The sequence below is a fragment of the Pseudopipra pipra genome, chromosome W (genome assembly GCF_036250125.1).
Source record: "Pseudopipra pipra isolate bDixPip1 chromosome W, bDixPip1.hap1, whole genome shotgun sequence".
NCBI classification, from domain to species: domain Eukaryota; kingdom Metazoa; phylum Chordata; class Aves; order Passeriformes; family Pipridae; genus Pseudopipra; species Pseudopipra pipra.
In genome coordinates, this window is record NC_087580.1 from 25,870,664 (window position 1) to 25,889,774 (window position 19,111).

The window sequence follows — 19,111 nt, forward strand, 5'->3', positions numbered from 1 at the left end:
GGAAGTGTCTTGAGCATCCTCCTGTTTACCATGACCAGCTTTTTCATCCCTTTTCTGTCTGTTTTCTCACACCTGTTCCTTCACGAACCACCATGATCCCACCATTTCCCTTCCTTTGGTTCTTCCCTAGAGATCCCATGACAAGTCTTGCACAATCCCCAAATGTGCTTTCTTGTTGCCCATAATAAAACTCACACCCCAAACAGAATCCCCCATCCTCAGCTTCAAGGTCATCCTGGGAGGCTCTGCCATTGACCCAGTTGGTGAAACTCTCACACAGAGATGTTGGAACTTTATTTGAATTGATTTTTTACCTTTTAGGTTTACAATGACTTCTCCAAAAACATGGTAATCCATGTCTTAGCAATAAAAAATCTTTTGAGAAGGAGTTTGGGACTCAAAGAATCACGAATGGTTTGGGTTGGAAGGGACATAAAAGCTCATGTGGTCCAAGTCCCTGGACATGGAGAGTGACATCTTCTCTAATTGAGGCTGCTCAAAGTTCCTGACCTTGGACAAATCCAGGGAGGGGACATCCTCTTCTGTTGCAGTTCTTGCCAGCCCCATTGGTAAGTATTTCTTCATTTTATCTGATAGAAAGCTCCTCTATTTCAGTTTAAAATCATTGTCCCATGTTCTGCCACTACAGGTCTTGGTAAAACATATCCCTGTGGGTATCTTAGACCATGTTTTCATCTGTAAACACCTTGGAGAGAGCTCAGAGATGTCCAAGGAAGGGGTTTGGAGGTCTCAAATATATGACCACCCTACAGGGGCAAAGGAGTGGTAGGTTCAGTGGTGTGCAGACAGAGGACAGCAGAGAAGAACCCTGGGAGAGCTTGAAGAATCACTTCAGAGAGGGTGGATGCTTTTGTCGTAGCACAAAACAGCACAAGAAAGAAAGAATTAATGCCAAATGCAGCTGGCGAGGTACAGGCTGGCAGAAGGAAAAAAGAATTTCACTCCGAGGTCAGTGTTGTGGTGCAATATGTCACAAAGAAGGAGTCTGGGTGAGCCCAAGGCTTTGTGTGTGCAGGAAGAGCCAGGGAGGACGCAGAGATGTCAGTGCAGGAAGGTGCCAGCCAGGTGGGGCAGCCGGGGGGATGACGACAGCCTGCAGGGAAAGGGGCAGGGCATGGACACCGTAGGACAGCCTGGGCTGGAGAGGAGACAGGGAGGGGGAGAAGTTGAAAGGCCCTGACAGAGCCACCTTCTGCAGGCCTTTGGCCAGGGCTGCTGTCTGTGCCCCTGATGCCAGGAGGAGGGGAGTGCCCCTTGCAGCCCTGGGGCCTCATGGCCTCCTTGTCCCTGCTCAGCAGCCTGGCAGTGCCACCCCATGGTCCTGCCCTTGGCATTGCACATCCCACATCCCAGTGCCCCGGGAAGAGCCCTGAGGAATGAGGCAGGGACAGGATCTGCCTTCCCAGGGGCTGGGGGTCAGGCCTTGGCCCTTTGGATTAATAAAATACATCCCGGTTTCCTCAGCATCAGAGCCACCTTTCCCTTGCTTGTCCATTCTTGTCATCGCTGCAATTTTCTGTTCCAACTGGAATCTGGGGACACTTTCACAGTCGTTTCCCTCATTGAGACCCAGTAACAGTACAAGAAACGTCAGTATTTCAAACTCATTTTGACTTCTTGAGAAGTTGTTTGAACTTACTCTCAGGGACTGAGTTTCACATAAACAACGCAAACCCCCTCTGGGAGTCATTAAATGCCTGGAGCTGTTGCTGTGCTGCTGAGCTGGGCCAGGCTCCTGGCACACAGGGAGCTCCTGACAACCAAGAAGAGCTTCAAAGAGACAGCTCTGCTGGTGAGCAGCTCCTCTGCACAGCCCAGCAGGGCTGAGGGCACTGCCTGCAGCACCCAGAGCACAGGAGAGAAGGCAGAGAGATGAGAGGCAGCCTGGGCTGGGAGGTGACTGAGCTCTCACTACGGGAGAAACCTTCCCAGGATTTGAAGGAAGAATTCTCTGGCTGTAGGAAAGTTCAGCTTGCCTTCCTGGAGGCATCTCCTAAAGCTGGCACATCCCACAGCTTCTAGGATTTTTCAGCAGGACTCTCCCAGTTGCTGCAGTGCAGGGGAAGTGGCCATATGGCAGAGCAGGGCAGGAGCTGCAGGCAGCAAGGGCAGAGAGGAGAAGGGAGCAGGAGGTTCAAGGGATCCTGGGGTGGGAGGACAGGGCAGAGCTGCTCAGGGCAGGAACCTTGCCAGCCCTTTGCCACGGTCAGGCTCTGGCTGCAGAGCAGTGCAGGTGAGTTCCTGCAAGTGCCTCTCCCAGCTGCCAAATGCCCCCAGTGGCAGGAGCTGTCAGGATGGCTCTGCTGGATTTGCTGGGGTGCAGCAGGAGAAGCTGCTGCAGAGCAGGATTGGTGCTGCCCCATCAGAGGCCCAGGGCCAGAAGGTTCCCTGTGGCAGGGCTGGCTGTGGGATGGGAAGGTGGGGGTGCAGCCAGGGGTGCCCAGGGCTGTGGTGCAGAGCAGGGTCCTGCCCCCAGGGCTCTGTGTGCTGGGGCAGGGACTCTGCTGCCTGCCAGGGTCAGTTCTCAGCCCGGCCAAGGAGCTGCCACGGGGCTGGGGGAGAAGGGCTGTGGGGAAGGAACAATTCCTGGGAGGGCAGAGCAGGGCAGAGTCCTTCTGATCTCCACAGTGTGCTGCAGGGATGAGGGCTGGTCACAGCTCCAGATCAAAGCAGGAAATTTCCCAGAAGGTATTTGCAAAAGGCACAGACAGACAGGAGGTACCTTAAAGAGAATGAACCAGTTCTTTCAGTGTTATACTCTGGGTTGTCTGGGTGCTGACTGTGACAGAGAAATCTATCTCTGAGCACAGGAGGAGACACTGAAACATGAACTCTGTTAGATTAGAGGAGATTGAACCTGAGAGTGTCAGACATTGAAACTGCCTTATAGACCCATCAGTGTCACTTTCTCAGCCCTGGGCCCAGGGAAGCAGCTGCTGGCAGGGACAGCTCCAGGCAGCAGAGCCCTGGGCAGGGAGTGGGGGGCAAGAGCTCCCAAAGGCCTTGGGGAGGGGGCATTCAGGCAGCTCTGGGGGCCCTTCCCTGCAGCTCTGCTGGGCACTGTGTGCTGGGCCATAGAAATGAAGATTCCTGCAGTGGAAAAGAACTTTCCCAGGTGTGATGGTAGAAATAGAAAACGCAGGTAAAATTATTCTAAGCTCAGACTAAGTTTCTGCTCTGCAGCCCCAGCTCTTCTGATTCATTACAGTAGAGATGGAACTTTTGTATTCAAGGTCTCTTACATCTGACATTCCTTGTGTGTGTGAGAGCTCTACCAAAAAATTCCATTTCCCCCTTAGAGCAGAGCAAAACTGACTCCTTGGCAGTGCATTTGGTGACATTTGACACATTGATTTCTTGTAGAAATGAAGTGGCTTTTTCACAGAGGTCTGTCTTAACTGTTCCCTGTCCTTTCCTTTTTTGAACAGACCCTGTGCTAAGAAGCAGCAAATGTCCAACAGCAGCTCCATGGCCCAGTTCCTCCTCCTGGCATTCGCAGACAGGCGGGAGCTGCAGCTCCTGCACTTCTGGCTCTTCCTGGCCATCTCCCTGGCTGCCCTCCTGGCCAACAGCCTCATCCTCAGCGCCGTAGCCTGCGACCACCACCTGCACACCCCCATGGGCTTCTTCCTGCTCAACCTCTCCCTCACAGACCTGGGCTGCATCTGCACCACTGTCCCCAAAGCCATGCACAATTCCCTCTGGGACACCACAACCATCTCCTACAAGGGATGTGCTGCACAGGCCTTTCTGCTTGTCTTCTTTCTTGGAGCAGAGTATTTCCTCCTCACCACCATGTGCTACGACCGCTACGTTGCCATCTGCAAACCCCTGCACTACGGGACCCTCCTGGGCAGCAGAGCTTGTGCCCACATGGCAGCAGCTGCCTGGGCTGCTGGGTTTCTCATTGCTCTGCTGCACACAGCCAGTACATTTTCCCTGTCCCTGTGCCAGGGCAATACCCTGGGCCAGTTCTTCTGTGAAATCCCACACATCCTCAAGCTCTCCTGCTCACACTCAGGCTACCTCAGGGAAATTGGGCTCACTGTGGTTATTGCCTGTTTAATGTTTGGTTGTTTCGTTTTCATTGTGTTCTCCTATGTGCAGATCTTCAGGGCTGTGCTGAGGATCCCCTCTCAGCAGGGACAGCACAAAGCCTTTTCCATGTGCCTCCCTCATCTGGCCGTGGTCTCCCTTTTTGTCAGCACTGCATTCATTGCCTACCTGAAGCCCCCCTCCATCTCCTCCCCATCCCTGGATCTGACCCTGTCAGTTCTGTACTCAGTGGTTCCTCCAGCATTGAACCCCTTCATCTACAGCCTCAGGAACCAGGAGCTCAAGGATGCCCTGAGGAAACTGATAACTGGCTGTTTTTCAGAATCAATAAACTCTCCTTCTTCTGCATGTTATGTACCTCATTAAAGGCCAATCCTGTTATGGACTTCATTAACGGCCCACCATACCTTCTCTATTTTTTACTTCTGATAGGAGTGTTATTTTTGTGAGAATTTGTTCACATCAAAAAATCTGTATATCTATAATTATATCTATAAGGATATATATAAATGTCATTTTATATATAAACACCATTTTCAATTCAGTGTTTGCCTTTCTAGCCTGGCCCACAGGCTGTACAAATTGGCAATTGTACTCACTGTGTGCTCAAACCAAATAAAGAACTCTGCATTGGCTTGTTTGCCTGACATCTTTCCTCTCTGACTTCTCTGCAGCTGCAGGGTCGGTGCCTCTGTGCAGAGCTGGGCCAGAAAAGAGTCCCAGCAGAGCAGCACTGCCAGGGAGCAGCAGCCCTTCTCCTGCGTGGCCTCCTCTCCCTTCCCTTCCACACTGTCCTGCAGAGCCCTGTGTTGTTGGAGGCCTCAGTGCTCTGGCAGTCGGTCCCAGTCCTGCTGCAGGACTGTCCAGGGACTGCAGGCAGGGACAGCCACGGGCACTGCTGGCACAGAGCTGACCTCTGCAGCAGCACTGCCATCCTGCAGGGGCATCTCCTCAGGCCAGGGCCTCAAAGCTTCCATCTGCTTTCCACTTTGCTCTCCAGGATGTGCCCAACACAACGCCCTGCAGAGGAAAACAGCAGGGACCAGCACAAGGGTGGGAGTGCTCAGGGTGGGGGCACCCAGCAGTGCCCTGGCACAGCCAGCGCCGCTCCCAGCACTGGCCTCTCACCCCAGGCCATTGGGCTTGTTCTTCCCTCCAAGGAGGGACAGCAAATGACCAGCTCAGGAGTCCATGTTTGCACTGCATGCACAAGACATGCCCATGTGTCACGGCTTGGGGCTGGGGGGGTGGAAGGCTTAGACAAAGTTGATGGCAGAAGCCGTCTCGTTGAGCTACGAGGGGCACAAAGGACCTCCATGCTTTCCAAATTCCTTCTCAGAGAGGAGCCTGGCTGTGGCTGGATCCAATCTCAGGCTCAGATTTTGGATTCAATTGAAGGAATTCTAGAGGTGTGATTCAATCACTTTGTCCTGCAGGTTTTAGTGATGGCAAATCTGAAATATTTTTATAAAATAATTATTTATTATGACAAATGAACAGACAATTGATCAGACAAGTGAACAGACAAAAGACCTTAAACAGAATTATCTATTGCACAGTATAAAAGTAAAAAACTCCTAGTAGTGTAGTGTAAGATAGGACAGTGGATCTATCAAAGTAACTCTATTAAAGCAATTGGATCAAAGCCAGCAAAAAGAAACAATCCTGAAGCAGAGATTGAGGGAACTCACCCCACAAGGACAAGGGGTAGTTCTCTCTCTTTCACTTAACCCCTGGGCAGTGACCATGAAGAGCTGTCCCTGCTTCATGGCAGAAGCTCTACACACTTCAAGGAAGTCTGGGGAAGAATCTGCCAAAGGAAAGTCGGACGAGGCTTTTATTGTTATAAAGTGTTTGACTGCCAGACATATTTGCAGGCCAGGGAGCAGCTTATCTGTCAAATCCTGCTTCAGAAAGCAGGATGTGTGTCTGAAGTTTCATGAAGCATTTTGGGTTTAGCATAATTCAATATAAAAATAGCACCTTGACGCCAGCAGTAACTCAGTACAGAGAGTTTGCATTGTTTGCATTCTCTGACCATTGTTTAGGTATTGTCAGAGCAGAGCATCCTGCCAGAAATGGCCCCTTGATTCCATGAGGTTCCAAAAACTCTGAGGGTTCCTTTGGTTCCATGAGGCCTCTCAGTGTCACAATGGACCCCTGGTTCCATGAGGTTCTGGAGTGTCACAATGGCCCTGATGATTTCATGAGTTTCCACTGTGTCCCAGGATTCCTTTGGTTCCATGAGGCCCTGCAGTGTCACAATGGCTCCTGGATTCCAGGATGTTCCAGAATATCCCAGGGTTCCCTTGGCTCCAAGAGGCTCCCCAGTGTCCCACCGGCCCCTGGATTCCAGGAGGCCCTGCAGTGTCCCAATGGCCACTCGGTTCCAGGAGCCACAGCGGCTGCCGCCGGCGTCTGTGCCCGGAGCCGCCGCTCCCACGGGGCTGCCGCACTCACCGCCGGGGTTGCCGCTCGCGCAGCCGCCGCTCTGCCCCGGCTGCACCGGGACCCGGCACCGCCTCGGGCCTGCGCTGCCGCCTCAGCGGCCACAGGGACACAGGGATGGGGGACCTTTGCTCTGACACTGAGGGGGCCTGGCTTTGTTCTGCTGGGGTCTGGGCTTTAGGAAAATTGCTGTTCATTTTCATGCTTCACTGGAACACCTCCTGAATTCCAAAGGTTTCCTAATCCAGGGGGAGGGGTTTCTATGGCATTGGAGGTCCCTCCCCTCGGGACACGTTGTCAATGAACCATCCAGCTGACTGGGATGGGTGTGAGAACTGGGAAACACAGGATAAGGAGTCATCCCCTGAAAACCTTGGAATATTCCCTGCCTGAATCATAACCAAAATGGAACTGTTTGGATGGAATTTCCAAATACTGTGGAAACACCAGTCATTCCTGACAACAGGATGGAAATTCAGCAGATAACTAAAGTCAGTCCCCTTGGGAGACCAAAACCAGCGGGGCTGAGGGAGGCCCTGGCAGCTCCCCAGCACCTCCCTCTCAGTGGGACACCTCTGGCAGCCTCTCCCAGCTCGGGAACCCTCCAGTTTCCAACACTTCAAAGATTGTCCCTGATGCCCAGGACAATTCTGATCCCCCTCAACAAACACTCCTCCAGCTGTGACCCTTGTCTGTTGGGAAACACAAAGGGATTTGTGGCAGTTTTTCCCTGACAACAGGAGAATTTGGGAGAGGGACCTTTCCACACCCAGCTCTTGATGTGTGCACACATCTCTGCCTGGGTGTGGGTGTGAATGGACTGTGGTGGGAATGTTGTTATTGGGAATCTATAATTCAGTCACTGTTAAAATTGTAGCAAATGCTGTTGATTCACTTGATAATTGTTTGATTGGTCAATGATGAGTGCTACTAATGTCTTTTGACCCCTTGTATTTAAATCCAAATCCTTAGCGTCCTGACCCTCTTACATCCCAAGGTTCTGTGTAAATCATTCCCTTTCATCAAAAAATATATTTTTCGTGACTTCCACTTTAAAATCTTCCTCCTTAGCTAAACTACATAACAACTCTAATTAATTGTTGATGTCTTGAAGACTTGAAGACAATTAAAGAAAGAAAAATAATTTGTTTTTCAATGTTTTAATGGGTCCCACGGTGTGTTTGGAGTTGCATCAGCTGTCAGTCCAAGATGGGCCATTTCAGAACTGGTGAGGTTGGGGGGTGAGGAGCAAGGTTGATCATACATGGTCAGTGTGGATCTCCTGAGGAGACACTCAGCATCAAGATCACTTGGAGAACACCTCTATCACCTCTTCTCTGAACTTAAATATATCCATCATTGAATTAAAAAAAAAGTACAAACTTCGAAGACTTGTTTTGAAATTGCTTTGAAGACAATTAAAGGAAGACAAAGAGATCCTGAGGGATTTCTGCATTTTAATGAGCCCCACGGTGTGTTTGCAGCCCAGCCCATGGTCCTGAGGTACTGAGAGAAGATTGAAGAAGCTGCTGAAGAAGTCAGAAGCCAAACTCCAAGTGCCTTGAAGCATTGCTGGGCCCCACTGAGGGCAGGCACTGCCAAAGCCTCCCCAGGGACTCCTTGGAGCAGCTCCTTGGAGGCCAGGAGTGCAGGCAGACAAAGGCTCTGGGCAGGCCCCTGCAATGCTGAGCAAAGCCTGCCTTGGTTTTGTGGAGCACAAAGGCCAAGGCCTGAGCCCCAGGCCCTGGCCCAGCAGATCCTGTCCCTCCCGGCTGGCTCAGGGCTGTTTGGGGGGCACTGGGATGGGAGGGGGAGCAACAACAAAGGCCAAAACTGGGCAACCCCTGCCAGGCTCCTGAGGGAGGGGCGAGGCAGAAACCAAGGGCAGAACCTACCAGGAAAGTGGCTTGTGGTGGCCTGAGTGGCAGAGGCAGCTGCCAGAGGCAAGGGGACAAAGGCCTGGGTGCCTTTGGGCCTTGCAGCCCTGCCAGAGCCCTTGGCCATCTCTCCTGCAGGCTGTCCTGCCCTGGCCCTGCTGCTGCTCTGGCCTTGCAGGCTGCACACACCCCTCCTGCTTTCCCACCCCCTCCCAGCAGCATTTCTAGACCCTCCCTGATGTCTCTGCACCAGCTCTGGCTGTTCCCTGGAACACAAAGCCATGGGCTGATCCTGACTCCCTCTGGGTGACCTCTTGCAGCACAAGGCTCCCCGTTGAGTGATATTTCTTTTTCCTCACCTTCAGTCTGAACTTTCAATGCTACTCTGTGGAGATTTCATTCTTTTTCCAAAACAGAGAAAAGCTCCATCCTGTCAGATCTGCTCTAGACCCTCTCCAGTTCTTCCTCATTCCTCCACAATGGGGAACCTCACAGACAGACAGACCGACCAGTCCAGATGTGGTGACCCCAGGGCTGAGTCCAGGGGGTGACAACTCCCTTGTCTGGGTGCCCACACTCCCCCTAAGGCAGCCCCATGTGCAGTTGGCCTTAAATCAAGGGGCCATTCTGATTCTTTGTAACATCACGGAATCAAGTGGCACCGTGACACTGCAGGGCCTCATGGAACCAAAGGAATGCAGGGACACTGTGGAATCTCATGGAACCAAGGGCCCATTGTGACATGCGGGGCTTCTTTGGAACAAAAGGAACTATGAGTCATTTCAGAGCCTCATGGAACCAAGGGGCCACTGTGCCTCCCCAGAACTCCATGGAATCAAGCAGAGCCGCTGCCTCCCCCCCGCCGTCGCACGGACCGGAGTCGCCGGCTCTGCCCCGCTTGGACACCTCTGGAGTCAGCGTGTTCTTGGGCAGCACAACTGATCTCAGAGCAGAGAGTTTCCCAGAGTTTGCTTTGCCCCCTCTTTCCCCTGGTTTAATTTTCATACTTTGTTCATTCAGGGGGAAAAGGGAGAAGGGAGGCACATGTTGATCTCTGGTTTTATCTGTTTACAAAAGGGAATTGGGGCAGATGGGTAGAGAGGAGGCAATTTCTCTGCTGTTGCTTTGAAAAGTTCTGTTGGTATTGCTGGTTTTGCTGCTCTATTTCTTGTCAGTAAACTCTTATTGTTTTTACTTATACCTCCGTGTGTTTTGTCTCCTTGCACTGGTCTGGAATAAAAGGGGAGTGAATTCATTTTATTGGAGTTCCTGCCCCAAAATGTGTCTTTAAACCAGGACAGGTTGCTCAAGGGCTCCCTGAAATTTGGCATCAACCACAAAGGACTTGAAAATGCATTTTGTCCCAATGTACAGAGAGATAATAAGGATGTTCTATACTGGTGTTCAAGGGCTGATCACTGAGGGATTTCTCCAGGAAGTTGCTGCCAAGAGGACTTTGTACCATGGATTTTATTTGACACTCTTCATTCAGCCAACTTCCCACCCACCACATCTTCTACTTCTTCAGTCCAGCTCTCACCAGTCTGGCCATAAGGAGACCACAGGAGACCATGTCAAGGGCCTTGATGAAGTCTGGGCACACAACATCCTCTATTCCCTCCCACAGGGGTTCTGCAATCCCTGCCTTGTCCTTCCAATGCCTGGGAATGGCTGCAGAAGGACTTGCCCTATCCCCTTCCCTGCTGAGCCTGACCAGCCTGGAACTCTCCCAACCCTCCTTGAGCCCTGTTTGCAGACTGCTTCCATGTCTGCCTTTGCCAAGGCCCCAGGAAGCTCTGGGATGGCTCTGGCCTTTCCAAGGGTTTGGGAGAGGTCTTCCAGTGACACTGCCCAACCTTATCAACATCTCTGACACCAAAACCTTTTCTATTTTCACAGAGTTGCAGTCTAGTGCTCAGGACACAACATATATTCTCATGGTTCTTCAGGAGAAAATTAGAAGTGATTTCATTATAGAGGTCAACTGGTGGAGCAGCCCAGTCTGGTCTGGCCCCACAGCAGTGCCCAGCCCAGGGTGCTGCAGAGCTCTGGGCACTCCCCCCACAGCTCCAGCCCCTCTGAGGGGCACAGCAGCTCCTGGGGCACAGAGAGGAGTCTCAGCATCCCCATCAGCTCAGGGGCTGGACACTCAGCATGGCAGGAGGAAATGGAGGTCAGTGAAACTGCAGGAGCCCTGGTGTCACCTCCAGGAGATGCCCAGCACAGCCTGACTGTGCCCCTCAGTGCCAGCCCCTCTGCCCAGCCCAGCCCGGAGTCCTGGCCCAGGGACAGAGCAGCCTGTCCCTAGGGTGGCTTCAGAAAGAGGTTTCTCTGTGTCAGGGATTCCTCTCTGCAGGCCCAGAAATGCTGCCTTGCTCTTCTGCAGGGACATCCCTTTGCCCAGGTCAGTGTGTCCAGGCTGCCTTGGCCAGTTGCAGATCCCAGCCTGGGATCCCTGCAGGGCCCTGAGCTGGAGGTGCTGCTCTGCACAGGGAGGGGCTGTGGCACCCTGGGCTGGCCCTGCACTGGCCATGCTGGTCAGGGTGGGGAGCAGACCCAGCAGGATGGGGATCACTCCTCTCCACCCTCTGCCATAGTCCTGGAAGGCTCAGTAGCCAAGAACAAGGCTGGGCAGGACCATGGGCTGTTTCCAATGGCACAAAGGGCAGGGCAGGGCTCCACTCCATGCAGCCTGTGGGCTGGAGAGTTCTTCAGGACACCCTCCTGGAAAGCCCACCCCTGGCTCTGGTACAGCCCCCCTGAACTGGGGAGGGACAAGGGGAGTTCACTGTGGGTGAGACGAGTCACTGGCCAGAGTCCTTTCTCTGTTCCTGCTGCAGCCCCTGGGGTTGCAGAACTCTCCTTTACCAGTTCACAGGCAGATTTAGGACTTGATCTCTGGTGACTCCACCCTGGGCAGGATTCTGCTCCAGGGCTCCATTCCCTGCTGACTGGATGGGATGGGCTTTCCCTGCAGATCCTCTGTGCTCTCCTGCACTTCTTGAGTTTCTACAGACAAGTCCTCACCTGCCATCAGAGCCCTCACAAGCTGCAGAACCCCAGGCAGGTGACTTGGAGATCATTTGTCACCTCCATTGGCCATCGGCCACCAACACACAACATCTGACCCAGCCCTCAGTCCCTGCAGTCCCAGTGGGTCCCTGACCTCCCTGCACTGTCTCCATGAGAAACAAGCAAAGCAACAAGACTTTGGAGAGTCTGTTCCTTGGACTTCTTCTCCATACCAGTGTTAGGAAAAGACCTCAGCCCTCAGGAAGTGCCTGGAGGGGAACCCCTTTGCTGCTGGAACTGCTGTTGTGGAGCCCAGCCCTGTCCCAGCAGTGCCCAGGGCCTGTCCCTGCCTGTGCTCACAGGCCTGACCCACAGCAGGACAGTGACTGAGCTGCCAGAGCACTCAGGCCTTGGGCACGGACAGGAAAGGAGAGGGTGGGAGTGCAAAGAGAGCAGCTCTGAACAGACCCAGTTCTGGGGCTCCCTGGCAGTGCTGGGACTCTTTTCCCCTCCACATCTGCAAACATGGAAATGCCCTCCAGCTTCAGGGGAGGTGTTGGAGGAAGAATCTGGAAAAAAGAATTTGTGTCGTTTCTTACGCTCAGAGATTGTGATTCCTCATGTACAAACTATCACAGGGAGGATGTTTGACAAATATTTTGCTGCACAAACTTTTTTTTTGTTTAAATGCACACAAAGCATGATTTCTGATTTCTATATTTTGTGGGTGAAAAAAAAAGAGGTAGAGAATTATATGGGATGAAGAATAAAATTTCAGTGTTAATGACAGGAATAGAGGGAAAAGACAGGGAAGCCCTCCACCCCAAACACTACGAAAAGCTTTAGAAGGCAGGCTGGGCCCAAAATGTGTTACACAATGAATGTTCTGCAGAAGAAAAGAGGTAGTTTATTGCTTCTTAGAAAAACATCCAGTCGTCATTTTCCTTATGGCATCCTTGAGCTCCTGGTTCCTGAGGCTGTAGATGAAGGGGTTCAGTGCTGGAGGCACCACCATGTACAGAACTGACACCACCAGATCCGGGGATGGGGAGGAGATGGAGGGGGGCTTGAGGTTGGAAAATGCTGTAGCGCTGACAAACAGGGAGACCACGGCCAGGTGAGGGAGGCACATGGAAAAGGCTTTGTGCCGTCCCTGCTGAGAGGGGATCCTCAGCACAGCCCTGAAGATCTGCACATAGGAGAACACAATGAAAACAAAACAACCAAGTCCTAAAAAGATAGTAAAAAACATAAGTCCAATTTCCCTGAGGTAGCCTGAGTGTGAGCAGGAGAGCTTGAGGACGTGTGGGATTTCACAGAAAAACTGGCCCAGGGCATTGCCTTGGCACAGGGGCAGGGAAAATATATTGGCTGTGTGCAGCAGAGCAGTGAGAAACCCAGCGGCCCAGGCAGCTGCTGCCATGTGGGCACAAGCTCTGCTGCCCAGGAGGGTCCCGTAGTGCAGGGGTTTGCAGATGGCAACGTAGCGGTCGTAGCACATGATGGTGAGGAGGCAAAACTCTGCTGAAAGGAAAAAGGCAAGGAAAAAGAGCTGTGCAGCACATCCTGTGTAGGAGATGGTTGTGTTGTTCTGGAGGGAATTGTGCATGGCTTTGGGGACAGTGGTGCAGATGCAGCCCAGGTCTGTGAGGGAGAGGTGGAGCAGGAAGAAGCCCATGGGGGTGTGCAGGTGGTGGTCACAGGCTACGGCGCTGAGGATGAGGCCGTTGGCCAGGAGGGCAGCCAGGGAGATGGCCAGGAAGAGCCAGAAGTGCAGGAGCTGCAGCTCCCGCCTGTCTGCGAATGCCAGGAGGAGGAACTGGGGCATGGAGCTGCTATTGGCCATTTGCTGCTTCCCAGCACAGGGACACTGTTCAGAAACATGAAAGGACAGGGAGAAGTTAAGACAGGTTCCTCTAAGCAAAGCCACTTTATTTCTCATAGAAATCCCCTGAACTGAAATGCTTTTCCTTTCCCTTGTTTGTACTCTCTGAGGGTGCTGTGAGGAACAGGAGCTCTGCCCATGTGCTGCCAAGGGCTCAGTTTTCCCCTTCTCCAGTGGGGACATGGAGCTGCTCTGCCCCAGTATCAAACACTCCCAAGGGATGTCAGGCATCATCCACCTTTAAGGGAAAAGTTCTGTCTCCACTCTCAAGACGTGGAAGGGCTTAGCACGTTTCTGATGCTGTCTGTGTTTATTATTTTTGATGGTTGCATCTGGTACCTGTTCTTGTCAGGAGTACAAATCATCATTTTTATGATGCCAAATGTAACAAGACTTTAAACAGGAGAGGACAAACAGCTCAGCTCTCTGTAGCTTAGTGCAGAGCCAGGAGAGCTGCACTGTCCCTCCGTCTGTTCCCATCTGCCCTGTGCTTTCCCTCGTCCTGCCTGAACATAACTTCACATGCAAATTAATTTTTAATAAACACAAATACCTACAGTCTGATGAGTGCAGGGCAGCACTGTTTAAAAGGGCAGCTTTGTTAAATCTTCTCTGTTCCAGCCCAGCAATGCAGCGTTGCCCAGGGGAATCTCTGACTGTGCAGGCTCTGATGGCAATGTCAGAGCAACCCTGAGGAGGCTGGAAAAGTGACCCAGAGATACATGTAACATAGAGGTATAATGATTTCTGATGCTGCCTGGTCTTATCTCCACTAAGAGAAATAGATTTGAAGTTTCAGTGCCTCCTCCTGAACTGTGAGATTAATTTTTAGGACCAATTTCCCACCCAGAAAAAACATATTTGAAGATGGAAAGAACAGGATCCTACATTGTCACGTATCCCAAGACTGGCTGTGCTTTCTTAAAACTCCTTTGAGAAATGTTCTGTAATGACCTGGAGCTGTGAGCAGCCCTCACAACCTGCAACCTACTCTAAACAGGTGAAGAGCCCTTCCCTGCCCTCCCAGGGGTTGCTCCTTGCCCACAGCCCTTCTGCCCCAGCCCTGGAGCAGCTCCCCGGGCTGACTGAGAGCTGCCCCTGGCAGGCAGCAGAGTCCCTGCCCAGCACAGCACCCTGGGCTGCAGGACCCTGCTCTGCCCCACAGCCCTGGGCACCCCTGCCTGCACCCCCTGTTTCACAACTCTTCCACAGTGCCCCAAAACATTCCCCTGCTCACCCATCCCATCAGCTGGGGCTGGGCCAGCTTTAGGAGATGCCTCCAGGAGCTGGCCCTGCACTGCCCTGCAGCCACAGACTCACCCTGTGCAGCCCTGCTAAGATTCCTCCTGCAGGGAGCTCTCAGTCCTCCTGCCAGTGCTGAGCCCCTTGAAGCTCTGTCTGTGCCCTGCTGGTGTCCCTGAGCTGCCCTGGCAGTGCCCTCAGCCCTGCTGGGCTGTGCAGAGGAGCTGCTCACCAGCAGAGCTGTCTCTTTGAAGCTCTTCTTGCTTGCCAGGAGTTCCCTGTGTGCCAGGAGCCTGGCCCAGCTCAGCAGCACAGCAACAGCCCCAGGCATTTCATGACCCTCAGGGGGATTTGATGTTGTTTACATGAGACTCAGTCCCTGAGAGGAAGTTCAAACAAGTTCTCAAGAAGTCAAAGTGAGATTGAAACACAAAAGTTTCCTGTAGTGCTAATGAGTCTCACTGAGGGACCCAACTGAGAACATGTCCCCAGATTCCAGTTAGAGCAGAAAACTGCAGACAGTGATGACAAGGGTGGACAAGCAAGGGAAAGGTGGTAGTGATGCTGAAGAAACCTTGACTTGTTTCCTTAAGCCAAAGGGCCAAGCCCTGACCCCCAGCCCCTGGGAAGGCAGATGCTGTCCCTGCCTCATTCCTCAGGGCTCTTCCTGGGGCACTGGGATGTGGGATGTGCAATGCCAAGGGCAGGACCATGGGGTGGCACCTGCCAGGCTGCTGAGCAGGGACAAGGAGGCCATGAGGCCCCAGGGCTGCAAGGGCCACTCCCCTCCTCCTGGCATCAGGGGCACAGACAGCAGCCCTGGCCAAAGGCCTGCAGAAGGTGGCTGTGTCAGGGCCTTTCAACTTCTCCCCCTCCCTGTCTCCTCTCCAGCCCAGGCTGTCCTACAGTGTCCATGCCCTGCCCCTTTCCCTGCAGGCTGTCGTCATCCCCCCGGCTGCCCCACCTGGCTGGCACCTTCCTGCACTGACATCTCTGCGTCCTCCCTGGCTCTTCCTGCACACACAAAGCCTTGGGCTCATCCAGACTCCTTCTGTGTGACATATTGCACCATAACACTGACCTTGGAGGGAAAGTTCTTACTTCTTGTCCCCAGTCTAGGCCACCCCAGCTGCCCTTGGTGGCACTAGTTCTTTCTTAGGCTGTTTTCTGACAGGAAGAAAAGCTCCACCAGCTCTGACACCCCCCTTCCAGACCTCTCAGGCTACTCCTCTACTGTCCTCAATCTTCACACCACTGACCCCTGAGTCCTCAGCCTCTATATACGGGTCATGTGCTTGAGGCCCCAAATTCCGTCCTGGGAGATCTCTGGGACCTCTCCAAGGTTTTGGAAGATGACAATAGAGTGCTCATATCCCAGGAAACACAGAGGGACACTTTTTTCCAAGGGCTGTCTTGGCAGAATGAGGCACAATCTCTTTAAACTTTCTGGCACAAGGGAGCTCTGAGCTCTGGGTATGGAGGGAGGTCCAAGTGCCAACCACTGGAGTGGGAGCTACAAATCATCAGGGCTTGTGTTCTTTGGAGGGCCTGTCACTGGTGAGACTGCTCTGTGTGTGTGTGCACATGTAAGGACCTGAAAGGCACAATGAACTGTCTCAAAACACTGTCAAAGCAGGAAAATCCCTCAGTTCAGGAAGGATATTGAGGTGCTGGAGCGGGTCCAGAGAAGAGCAACGAGGCTGGTGAAGGGACTTGAGCACAAGTCCTATGAGGAGAGGCTGAGGGAGCTGGGGTTGTTTAGTCTGGAGAAGAGAAGGCTTAGAGGTGACCTCATCACTCTCTTCAACTACCTGAAGGGAGGTTATAGCCAGGCGGGGGTTGGTCTCTTCTCCCAGGCAACCAACAATAGGACAAGGGGACATGGGCTCAAGCTCTGCCAGGGGAGGTTTAGGTTAGATGTTAGGAAGAAATTCTTTACAGAGAGGGTTATCAGGCATTGGAACGGCCTACCCAGAGAGGTGGAGGATTCACCATCCCTGGAGGTTTTTAAAAAGAGATTGGACGTGGCCCTTAGTGCCATGATATAGTAACTGGAGTTGGATCAGGGGTTGGACTTGATGATCTTGGAGGTCTTTTCCAACCTAATCTATTCTATGATTCTATAATGGCCTTAAATTGCATTGGGCAAGTTCATATTAGATATTAAAGAAACCTTTTTCCACTGAGGGAGTGTTCAGGCATTGGAACGATTAGCCCAGGGAGGTGGTGGAGTCTCTGGAAGGGTTCAGGTGTGTCGTGGGTTGACTTTGGCTGGACACCAGGTGCCCTCCCAGCTGCTCTATCACTCTCCTTCCCAGCAGGACAGGGGAGAGAGTAAGGTGATGAAAAAAAAATGTGGATTGAGATAAGGCAGTTTATTTAAAGCAAAAGACAGCAGGGTTTGTTCTCTGCTTCCCATGAGCAGCCATGGTCGGCCACTCCCGAGGAGCAGGGCTTGGGTCCGCGGGACGGTTCCTCAGCAGGCAGCCATCAGACAATGAATGCCCCCCTCCTGCTCCGGGCCTCAGCTTTTAGAGCTGAGCTGACCTCCCATGGTCTGCAATGTCCCTTGGGTCAGTTGGGCTCAGCTGGCCTACTTGGGTCCCCTGCCAGGCTCTTGCCCTCAGCTAAGGAAGGAATGTCCCAGTGTTGGTGCTGTGCTCAGCAGTGGCCAAAACACTGGGGTGTTCTCAACCCCCTTCCAGCTGCCAATGCCAAGCCCAGCCCTGGGAGGGCTGCTGTGGGGAACTGAACTGCAGCTCAGCCAGACCCAACCCAAATGTCTATGGCACATATTCTACAGAATCCATCCTTAGGTGTTGTGTGATAGATCTGTAAGATATTACAAATAATAAGCAATAATAAGGCAAGTGTCCTCCTTAGGGACACCACCCCCTCCAAAACTACTGGCTGGGTTTGTTCCCTGGGGGTCTCTGCAGCAGCAAGCACAGCCCCACACTGACTGCTCTGGGCTGTGCAGGCATTTGTGGTTCTGCCTGTCTCACACACACCCCCAACCTTGGGATGGATCTGGATGTGACTGGATGTGATGTCACAGGGGAGCTGTGATATCATGGGGAGGTGTGATGTCACAGGGACTATGTGATGTCACAGGGGAGGATGTGATATCACAGGAGAGGTGTGATGTCATATGATGGATGTGAAGTCATAGAGATGTGATGTCACAGAAAGGATGTGACGTCATATGATGGATGTGACATCATAGGGAGGATGTGATGTCACAGGAAGGATGTGATGTCACAGGGAGGATGTGATGTCAGAGGGGAGGATGTGATGTCACAGGGAGGATACGATATCAAAGGAGAGGTGTGATATCATATGATGTTGTGATGTCATAGGGGAGTTGTGATGTCACAGGAGAGGATGTGACATCACAGAGATGTTATGATTTCACAGAAGAGGTGTGATGTCATATGATGGTTGTGACATCATAGGGGAGATGTGACGTCAGAGGGGAGGTGTGATGTCAGAGGGGAGCTGTGATGTCACATGAGAGCTGTGATGTCACAGGGAGGATGTGACGTCACAGGGATTATATGATATCACAGGAGAGATGTGATGTCATATGATGACTGTGACGTCATGAGGGAGATGTGATGACACAGGAAAGACGTGATGTCACAGGGGAGCTGTGATGTTGCAGGAGAGCTGTGATGTCACGGGGAGGATGTGATTTCACAGGGATGACATGATGTGATGTCATATGATGGATGTGATGTCATAGAGAATCCTTGTTGTCACAACAAAGATGTGATGTCACAGGGGAGCTGTGATGTCACATGGGAAGTGTGATGTCACAGAAATGGTATGATGTCATGAATCCGAAAAATCTGTCCAAGAAACTGCTCAGAGACTTTTTTTATCTCTAAGCAGCAAGGTATTTGTTTATTCAACGTTGGGAGCAAGCCAGCTCGCGCTGGACAAACTTGCTCAAAGGCTTCACACAAAATCAGCATTTTTATACAATCTTCAGATGTGATTAAATGCATATTCAAGTGACTACAACATCTATCTATGCATATTAATAATAGGCAGAGTATAGGTGGAGCTCAGGCGGGGCTTGGGGCAGTGCTTCTCTTGGCCCTCAATTTTGGTTGGTCTGGGGGCTTAAACTCATCTTCCTCAGCTTGACCCTTCTTCTTTTCCATTGTTCTTGACCCGCTCACTGAAGCTTGGGAAAAGCCCTGGCTCCAGGCCTATTTTTCCTATTCAAATGTCCACCTTATCCTACTGCATTTCTAATTTATCACCTCTAGGCCTATTACATGTTCTTGTACTATTCTCTGAAGCTTTGGTCCAGTAAGTAGAACAGAACAAGCACAGATCGTTTTGGATGTTGGTAGCTTGTTAGCAGGCCCAAATTTCTTAGTTAACTCTTTTGGGCCTGGCCTCCTGTTTCATTCCCCCCTTTTTGTTTAGAATTTATGAATTCTTTCGTCAAGTTCTAATGGATTTTGATAGGTATTCATCACAGCCCACATTATCTGCATCCTTCTAACCATGATGCTTGATTTGTACCATAGCCAAACAATTAGGACCAGCAGTAGAA

At 52.0% G+C, this 19,111-nt stretch overlaps 2 protein-coding genes across 2 annotated transcripts in view; one reads left to right on the top strand and one right to left on the bottom strand.

The window, feature by feature from the left end:
• The window catches only part of LOC135405257 (zinc finger protein ZFP2-like), a 225,478-nt gene that overhangs the window by 71,306 nt on the left and 135,061 nt on the right, over positions 1 to 19,111 (bottom strand). The gene's annotated exons all lie outside the window — the stretch shown is intronic.
• Positions 3,810 to 4,451, top strand: LOC135405552 (olfactory receptor 14A16-like). Its single transcript, XM_064640260.1, has one exon. The coding sequence runs from the start codon at positions 3,817 to 3,819 to the stop codon at positions 4,441 to 4,443; it is 627 nt and encodes a 208-aa protein (XP_064496330.1). The 5' UTR covers positions 3,810 to 3,816; the 3' UTR covers positions 4,444 to 4,451.

Excerpts from the sequence above, each read along its gene's own strand:
- LOC135405552 (XM_064640260.1), top strand. The coding sequence starts at position 3,817 with ATGTGCTACGACCGCTACGTTGCCATCTGCAAACCCCTGCACTACGGG.